Here is a 10,583-nt window from a genome sequence, read left to right on the forward strand (position 1 = left end):
AAATCTTAAAGTCATACATTAGTTGTCTGAAAGCTATGATCATCCATCAAATGTTGAGGTCATACGTACACCACATATAAATTCAGATTAGCCTATTACCTTTTATATTTTGCTTTGATGTATAAAGTATAAAAATATAATGGAGACCGGGAAAAAAACAATTAAACATAAATCTTAGTGAGTATGTTTCTTCACAATGTCAACAATCCACTTTCTTCCCACCACTAAGAAAAGTGTGACAGAGGTTGGCAGACTATTTAAGCCTCACCGCCCTCCTTCACCATTTAGCACCTCCGTTTCCCTATCCTCCACCTCCTACTTAGTTTTTATCGCCATCAATCTCTTTCTTTAAACTAAAACTAGATTATGGACGACTCTGCCACTGGTCACCATCCCCAAGACCATTTTACAGACATCCACGATGACACCAATACTAATAATACTCACCCACACCTCCATTCCACTAATTCACCTACTCCTCCTCCTCCTCCCCCTCCTCCCACCACCACCATAACGTGCTCCCCTGGACTCGAGAGTCCACCCTCTCTTAGCAGAAAAGGTAAAGGAAAAGGAGGACCGGATAACAGCAAGTTTAAGTACAGAGGTGTTAGACAACGTAGCTGGGGCAAATGGGTCGCCGAGATCCGTGAGCCACGTAAACGCACGCGCCGCTGGCTTGGCACGTTTTCAACTGCTGAAGATGCTGCACGCGCCTACGACCGTGCCGCCGTTATACTCTACGGTCCAAGAGCTCAACTCAACCTCCAGAAACCTTGCACTGACGGTAGCACCACCACGTCTGCTTCCTCTTCACACTCTTCTTCTTCCTCCTCTTCCCGCGGGGGAAGTGGCAGCTCCTCTTCCTCCACCACTCAAACTCTCCGACCAATACTCCCACGCCCCGCAGGTTTCAGTCTCACCTTTTCCAATCCTCATGCGCCACTATCCGTCCCTGCTTATGGGAATTACTTGCCTTACAGATTAATCTACCCAACCCTACATCATGGTACAAACGGCAGCGAAAGTAGTGGTACTGCTAATCTAATACAATACCCACTACACGTTGTGAAGCAGCAACAAGCGTACTTGCCCTACAACAGCATGGACAACATCAAAGTACCCAAGATTGAGGACCCCACTTTTCGAGGGATACCAAGGTTCACCTCTTATGATCCAAACCCTAACCCTAACCCTAGAAGCAATTGGATAAGTGAAAAATCCCAACAACAGCTGCAACAATGCCAAGATTATAGAGGGAATAGTTCTGAGAAGGATGATGATGAGATCAAAGCGTTGGTGGGTTCAGTAGGATCTAGCGTTTCTCTTGTATCGAGCTCTTGGCCACCTATGGCGGTCGCAGAAACAGTGTCAGATCCAACGGTTGTTGGCGGTCCATCATCTCCTATTTGGTCGTACACACACGACGACGAGTACCCACCACCTAGTATTTGGGATTATGGCGATCCATCGTTTGATTTTTGAAGGGCTTTTTTTGTGAGAAAAATACATTTGATCATCTTGCATGCATGAGAATCTACGATCTTAAAATTCAGATTTGGGAATCAACAGAAGGTAAGGAACAAATTGAAGCTGGTGATTTTAGTTTTAATTTCATTGATCTAAAGTTTTTTACATATTACGTTTATTTGATTCAGAGAGGTAAGTGATCATTTGATTGTATAAGTACCAAGTTATTTTATAGATATAGTTATACACTTGAGTTTTAAATCCATATTAACAAAAAATTTGCCAAAGAAAAATTTAAAGATATATAGCTAAAAAGTAAATTTTTGTTCGTGCTTATATATGATGATTGGGTTCAGTACTTTTACCCGAGTACTCTTTTGGCCCTTCTGGAACGGTTTGCCATTGGATTCAATTGATAGATTTGTATTTATTATACTATTGTGCTTGTGATGTGATATGCTATATAACAGGTAAAACCTGTGTTGCGTCCACATGGAGTCTTCTTTTATTTTTTAGACTTGTATTAAACTATTGTCCAAGAAAAAAAAATTATGGTAAATAATTAGAAACTTCATGACCTTCTGAATACGATGAAGGATAGATGAAGATCTTGACTGAGCATATATGAAGCTCATGTATGAAGATTCGTTTTTGTTCCAGATCTTGTTTCCATGCAACCAACATAATGATTACTAAAACTACATATGAGGGCGGTTATATTTGGGGTAAACCCAAATCCCATTAGACAAGTTCGGTTTTTGGCTTACTAAATGCATTAGGTTGGGTTTTTGAATGGAATCGGTCTTCGGTTTTTTTATTGGTTTTTCAGTTTCGAACTTATGGTTGATAGGGTTCTCTGGTTTCTGAGTTTCAAGACAAGGGTTATTTGGTTTTTTTATTTCAATAAATTAGTATACAACGACAATTGCCACCTTTTTACTTTATAAAATTGATTTTTTTCATCATTTTACCTTTTTAACTTTGTAAAATTATATTTTTATCTTTTTAATTTAAAAATATTATTTTTATTTCGTTAATTTTTTATCTTTCATGTTTATCCTCTCTCTCTCTCTCTCTCTCTCTCTCTATATATATATATATATATATATATATATATATATATATATATATATATATATATATATATATATATATATATATATATATCAGTGTTGCAGAAATCGGTCTAATCGGCGATTAATCGTTAATCGGACCTCCACCGATTAGATTTATTGCTAATCGGTCACTATAATCGGGTTTGGTCAATACAGGTCAAAGTCGTAATTAATCGGGCCTAATCGGACTTAATCGGACCTAATCGGGTTTGGTCAACGCAGGTCAAAATCGGCCCTAATCGGACCTAATCGGCCCTAATTGCCGATTAATCGTTTTTTTTGTTGGATTAAGATTAGATTTATAATTTTTTGAATAATTTTCTTAATAATTAATGGTCCCCGATTAATTTTCCGATTAATTTCCGCATAGCCGATTAATCCCTAATCGCTAGTCCACCGATTAGCCGCCGATTAGCGATTTATGCAACCATGATATATATATATATATATATATATATATATATATATATATATATATATATATATATATATATATAGGGTTAGGTTCATGTGAGACGACTTAATTTTGTGAGACCGTGAGACGCAATCCTAGCCACTCATTTAGTAGATAAAACAAAAATATTTTTAAAATGCAAAATAATTGAAAATTTTCGAAATTTTTTTTTCCAATATTATTTTCGGAATATATATTTTCCAAAAAAAAATACCAAAAAAAATAAAAAAAAAATACAAAAAAAATACATTTTTTACATATTTTAGTAGAATATTTAGAATATTCTACATATCTGGCAAATCTAGTAGAATATTCTAAACATTCTAAAATCATATTAGAAATGTACAAGTGTAATATTCTATTAGAATAATTCACGTATTTTTCAAAAAAAAAACGGTAATTTTTTTTTAGTTAAATAAAGTTCCGAAAATAATAATTAAAAAAAGAATTTTTGTATTTTTCCTTTTATTTTGCATTTTAAAATTATTTTTAAATTTGGTCTCACGGTCTCACAAAATTAGCATGGTCTCAAATGAACCTGAACCTATATATATATATATATATATATATATATATATATATATATATATATATATATATATATATCCCTATTCTAATAAATGAATAGTTTTATATATATATATATATATATATATATATATATATATATATATATATATATATATATATATATATATATATATATATATATATATATATATATATATCCCTATTCTAATAAATGAATAGTTTTAATCTCCTTTTGTCAAGTGTCACCCTAATACAAATCGTCATTCATATTATGACATGTGTCATGTAGATATATTAGGCAACTCATTTTAAAATTCAAATTTACATTTTTTTATTATATGTTAAATTTAAAGTTATAATAACTTTAAATTTTTGATATATTTGTTAATTAATAATTTATTTAAAATAACTGTAACGCTCCAAATCAGGTACACCTTAAAACCCTTGAAAATAGACTAATTGGTAAAAATGCTCCCTCTCGTACGCTGGGCGTACCTAAGGGTATGCTTAGCGTACTATGGGAGAAGGATCGCGAAGGAGCCTTGCGTACGAGGGGCGTACGTAAGGGTACGTCGGGCGTACGCAACAGAGGGCCAAAACCCTAAAATCCGGACTTGTGACCTATTTAAACACATTTAACTCTTTTGAGCCACATCTTTTACAGCCTCCTCCACCTTCAAAAGTTCCTGGAAGCCCTAATAACCTTTGTGAGTGCTTTTGAGCCTTAAGAGTGCATTGTGGTCCTTTTAGTGTTCATTCCAAGAAGAGGAAGTGGTCAAGCAAGCTTGGGGCGAGTTGGTGCTTCAAGGATCTGCATCTTGGTCATCTTTCAAAGCTTCTGGAGGTAAAAAGCTTGCATCTTTCCACTTAAATCTCTAGATCTAGCTAGGGTTTCCTACTTTGTCCCTTTTGGTTGATTTTGGACCTCCATTAGTGAGTTAAGCAACTCCAGAAGATGGGAATGACAGATCTGAGGTCCCTTGGTCATTTAGTAACATAAAAATGGAGTCTTGGTGGAAGTATTGGCCTCATGCATGGGTCAAAGACCTTGAAAAGGTCTTAATAGAGGTGTTGGGTGTATATGAGCCATGCAAAGGCATAAAGTTGGCAACTTTATGCCTTAGGTAATCTTAACAAACTTAGATCTGGCTTTTGGACGTAAAGGAATCAGGTATTAAGCACTTAATGGAGAAAGTACTTAGTCTGGTAGTACGTTGGGTGTACCTAGTGTACGCTGCGTGTAGTCCCAAGACCCCAGTACGTTGTGCGTACTAGGATGGTACGCCGAGCGTACGCATCACGGTTGGGTCGAATCTGTTTTGGGCCTTTGAGTCATTGGGCCTCATTTGGTTATTGGACTCGATTGTGTTCTATAAATTATGGGCCATTTCATCTGTTATGGGCCATGTATATATTGGTTGGGCCTTATTGGGCCAAGAGGCCCATTAATGATTTTGGACTTGGACTTTGGGCCCATTAGCAAGGGAAGGATAATTGGGCCTCATGGAAGGGTTTGAAGTTTGGGTTTCTTTTGATTAAGTAAGGTCCTGACATTAATTAATATTATTATTCAGCACGGGAGGTTACAGACTGTTAGGAGAGCAGCTTTTGTATTCAGCAGACAGAGGTGAGTCTCCTCATTATACCAATGGGTCTAAGGCACCAAGGCTGGCCCATTAATTGTTATGTGATGTGTTATTCTTGATTATTTGTTACATTTGCGTGAAAGACCTCGGGGGGTTCCCGAGGCACCTAGGTATATGACCTTGGAGGGTTTCTAGGGCATCCATATATGTTGTATGCATGGCTTATGTGATGTATGTAGCCTTAGGGCTAATATGATATATGATATTTGAATTGTATGTGTGGTATGCTCTGGGGAACTCACTAAGCATTCGCTTACAGTTTGTGGAATTGTTTCAGGTATACCTGAGCCCAAGGGTAAGGGCAAGGCATGATGGCGCGGCGTGCACTCTATCTCTCATTATTATGTTACGGGACACTCTGATGTTTTAAACAAAGTTGTAATTGATATGTTTTTGAAAACAATTGTAACTTGTTTTATGGATGGTAAACATGCATTTTGGATAAATAAAAATGAAAATTTGTTTTGAAAAATTGGGTTGTTACAAGTTGGTATCAGAGCCTTGGTTTGAGGGATTCGGGCACACTCAAGGGTGTGTCAGAACTCAAACTAAGGAAATGATAAATGTTTTTCAAAATAAAAGTTAAAAACTTTTGAAAAATGAAAAGAAGAGAGTTCAACGCGCGCGATCGGCTGAGCCAAGTAAGTAGTTCCCAATGTGTTAGCCATGTTATACTGATATTTGAGCTTGATGATCGTATGAGACATGTTATGTGTATGCTTTTAAAATTGTATACGGTTAGGAGCTTATAGCCTCAGAATGATTGATTTGGCCTTATTTCCTGTTCCTTGTTTGGTTGTGGTCCTAGGGTAGAATCTTTTTGTTGGATAAGATGTCTAAGTCCATAACTTATTTGGTATATACTTGACCCGACCCGGCATGGTCCATTTGGGTTGCACTTCACCCAAACTAGTTATGGATAATTTTATGAGAGTTGTATACTTACGATTTATTAATATATTATAAGTTATAATATATTAATATAAAGTCATGTTACCTAATTAGTTTTAATCTTGAATTAATTATGAATTAATTTAGTGATTAAAAGGAAGACTAATTAAATCATGAGCTATTATATTTATATGGTGTGGGCTAACACTCATTTGGGAATGGGCTAAGCTTATATGGAAGTCCATGGATGATCCATGGAGCTTTTACCCATGGATCCTTGGAAGAGGAAAAGACATGGGTTATTAGGGTTTCACCCTAACCATGTACACTATATAAACAAGCTTATGTTGCATGAAAAAGACACTAATGTGTGTGTAAGTGTGGTGGCCAAAATCAAGAGTTAGTATACTCTCTCATACATTTTCCAAGTTTGTGGTGATTTGTGATTTCCATTTGAGGCATTCACATTATTGGTGCTTGGCTCTCAAACTCCAAGGAATCAACAATCAACAAAAGGTATGTAATACATCTAGTTCTTTCATGGTTAAAAGTACCCCATGCCATGCTAGATAGGTTATAAACCTTGGAAAATAATATTTTGCATGTATCTTAGACAAACATAGATCCAAGGTTTAATAGGGTTGCATGTACACTTAGGAAGTGTTAGAATGCTCAAAACCCAACAGTGGTATCAAAGCCTAGGCTTGTTTGTTTGATACTTGATGCAAAATAGTGAAAAAAGTCAAATTTTTTGCTGTCTGCCTGATGAACTCGCCGAGTCCATGGGGGGACTCGCCGAGTTCATGTGTAAACTCATCCTACTCGGCGAGTAGGTTCGTGCACTCGGCGAGTAGGAGCCTCAGAATGCAGATTTTCGACTTTTGCTGCTGGAAATGGACTAGAAACATTACCCTAAACTGTTTTGGTGTTTTAAAACTTGTTTTAGTTGGTGTAATGGTTGTTCTAATCCATTTACAATAGCTTATATCAAAATTTCATGCTTTGTATGTGTTCATATAATTCTTGAAACTTTGATGATCATGTTCATGTTCTTATGAATTTAGAAGATGATAGGAATTATTTGTTGAATTGTTTAGGATTAATTCTTGATCATTTATGTGTTTTAATGGAGTCCATAATTTGTCCTCAAGTTATGGATATCCAAAGGTCACTTCTTTTAAACACACAATTAAAACACATAAGTTACATGGAAATGAAGAGTCTTCATTTTTATGAACCTTTAATTCATAAGTTATGAAATGAAAAGTTTTGAATAGTTTCAAAACTTGTCCTCAAGTTTTGGAATTTGTAAAGTTACACACACTTTAATATACTTTAATTCCAAACCCTTAGAGTTTTAAAAGTTAAAATTCAACCCTTATACTATTTATAACATTAATGGTTAATTATTATATATATGTATAAGATCAAAGTCGTCTTACCGTTAGTACGCCTCATTCACGAAGCCAGTCTATAAGGTGGGTATAAGGTTGTTGCCTATAAAATGGCAACTTAATGGGTGTCCACTCTCACCCACCGCTTGCTTGACTGGTGGAGGGTCGTTAGCCGAACGGGTAGGACAAGGACTTATAAATTCTCATTAAAAGTATGATGAATATTATAAAGTAACTAAACCTTTTATAAATTCCCAATCTTAGTTACTTTAGGAAAATGTGAATATGGTGCTAACCCATGAAATTCACACTTTGTACCTTACCAAGTCGTTGGTGGAGCGTGTGTGGTTAACCGGCACACTAACTTGGACTAGTAAGGATCACGAAGGGTGACTTAATGTTTATCATAGATCGGTGGAGCGTGTGTGGTTAACCGGCACATTGATTAGGTGATAACATTAAGGGTACCAAGTGAATTTGCATGGTTATTCACACCTTGTTTTGTGATCCTCGGCATCCCAGTCACAAAACTTGAAGGGCACAATCGAGATTGAAATATGCCATTGAAAAGTTCAATGAATCTCAAAGGAATCTAGGAATTTCAAAAAACCAATTAAACCTAATAATTCATTTCGTTTTCATGGTGGAAATTGGTGAATCGTCATTCACCTACCTTCAAATATATTATAGCTTAGATTACGGCATCCCTCTTCTAAGTTATAATATATTGTGTTGGATCCTAGCCTTAATATTACATTTGGGTGTATTATTAAGGATTCGATATATCTAATCTAAACTTATTTTCTTCTTTTCAGATGTCTTCCAACAACAAAGCTTCGGGCTCTAACCCTACTGGCTCCTTTTCCCTCATGAACCTTTGTGGGAAGGTCATCTTTGATGGTTCCAACTTCATGGATTGGATCTGGAACATCAGGATGGTTACTCGTTACGAGGACAAGGAATATGTCCTCGATAAGGAGCTAAAGGAGATTGATGAGTCCACTGCTACTCCTGAGGAGGTCGCTGAGTATCAGGCACATGAAAGAGATGCCACCAAGGTGGCATGCATCATGATGGCCACCATGACAGCTGAACTCCAAAAGTCCTATGAGGACTATTACCCTTTTGAGATGCATCAGGATCTGATGGAAAGGTACCATCAGAGTGCTCGTCAAGAGCGGTATGAAATAATCTCCTCCATGATCACTACCCGTATGAAGGATAGCGAACCAATCACGAGCCACATGCAGAAAATGCAAAGGTATGTGCACCGTCTAATGAAACTGAATGTGAACTTCCCTGAGGAGTTGGCAATTGATATCATTTTGCACTCCTTGCCATCGTGTTATGATCAATTTCGTATGACATACCACATGAACAAGGAGGAAGTCACACTCAGTAAGCTTCAAGGACTTCTGAAGACTGCCGAAAGTGGTCTTAAGAGTAAGTCAGTTGCCACTCCTACTCCTACTACTACCCCTGTTTTGGCTATCGGGCAAGGCAAAGGGAAAAAGAGGAAGCACCCTTCGAAGGGTACCAAGGGAAAGTCCCTTGAAGGCTCCTCATCTGGAACCAAAGGTGGTTCTATCACTCCTTCTGCCATCCCTAAGGATGCTGAATGCTTCTACTATCAAAATAAGGGGCACTGGAAGCGAAACTGCCCAAAGTACTTGCAGGATGTCAAGGATGGGAAAGTGAAACCATCCCATGCAGGTATTTACACTATATTGTCTAATAACTCACCATATTCTAATTCTTGGGTTCTTGATACAGGTTGTGGTATTCACATCTGTTGTGACTTGCAGGGCCTAAGAAGAAGTGAGGATGTGGAGCACGGAAAGATAAACTTAATCATGGGGAACAAGAAGGTTGCACCTGTTACCAAGATTGGAGTTTATACTTTGTTGCTAGATAGTGGGTTAAAGTTAGATTTGAATAAATGTGTGTACTCGTCTGAAATGGCGAGGAATATTATTTCCTTTCATGCTTTGTACAAACAAGGTTTTACCTTTTCTTTTGATAATGAAGTTGGTAGTATTAATGCTTTCTTTAATAATGTTCTTTAAAGCATTACCTTGTGATGGTGTGTATAAAGCTGTATCGGTTGAAGATAATTTAGGAAATAATGTATTATGTATTGATTCTTCTACTAGCTTGGATAAAGCATCTTTGTGGCATTGTCGTCTTGGACATGTAAGCAAGAAACGCATAGGCCAGCTCCAAAAGGATGGAGTCTTGGAGTCGTTCGACCTCAAGTCGGATGATAGTTGTTAGTCTTGTCTACTTGGAAAAATGACAAAATCACCCTTCACTGGTACTTGTGCAAGGGGTGAGGGTTTGTTGGACCTTATACATACTGATGTATGTGGACCATTCAAAACCGCCACAAGGGATGCTAATCGCTATTATGTGACTTTTATTGATGATTTTAGTAGATATGGTTATGTCTACTTAATCAAACATAAGTCAGAAACTTTTGAAAGGTTTAAAGAGTTTAAACAGGAAGTAGAAAATCAATTGGGCAGGAACATTAAGATGCTTCGATCCGATCGAGGTGGTGAGTATCTTAGTACTGAGTTCCTCGACTATCTTAAGGAGTGTGGGATTGTCTCACAATTGACACCTCCCAGGACACCAAAGCTGAATGGTGTAGCTGAGAGGCGCAATCGAACTTTGTTGGACATGGTTCGCTCTATGATGAGTCGAGCTTCGCTGCCAATCTCTTTTTGGGGGTATGCCTTAGAGACTGCCGCCCACATCCTTAATCTAGTCCCTACAAAGAAGGTTTCCAAAACACCTCATGAAATGTGGACTGGGAAAGTTCCCAATTTGGACCATATCAAGATTTGGGGTTGCGAGGCTTTTGTGAGGAGCGAAACTCATGACAAGCTCGAACCTCGAAGTGAAAGGTGTATTTTCATCGGCTACCCACAAAAATCCTTTGGTTACCTCTTCTACAGACCCAGTGAGAATGTGGTCTTTGTGGCTAGGAGAGGGGTCTTTCGAGAGAGAGAATTTATAAGCCAAGGAGACAGTGGGAGGCAAATTGACCTTGAAGAAATTCAAGACTCGATTGGTGAAGGAA

The 10,583-nt window shown here is 37.3% G+C and overlaps 1 protein-coding gene across 1 annotated transcript; it reads left to right on the forward strand.

The window, feature by feature from the left end:
- Positions 1–339: 339 nt before the first annotated feature.
- LOC145141079 (ethylene-responsive transcription factor ABI4-like) lies at positions 340–1,651 on the forward strand. Its single transcript, XM_079074424.1, has one exon. It carries the CDS (start codon positions 367–369, stop codon positions 1,480–1,482), a length of 1,116 nt encoding a protein of 371 aa, XP_078930550.1. The 5' UTR covers positions 340–366; the 3' UTR covers positions 1,483–1,651.
- The last annotated feature ends 8,932 nt before the right edge of the window (positions 1,652–10,583 follow it).

Source organism: Lactuca virosa, chromosome 9 (assembly GCF_052849685.1).
Source record: "Lactuca virosa cultivar CGN04683 chromosome 9, Lactuca_virosa_CGN04683_v6, whole genome shotgun sequence".
NCBI lineage: Eukaryota > Viridiplantae > Streptophyta > Magnoliopsida > Asterales > Asteraceae > Lactuca > Lactuca virosa.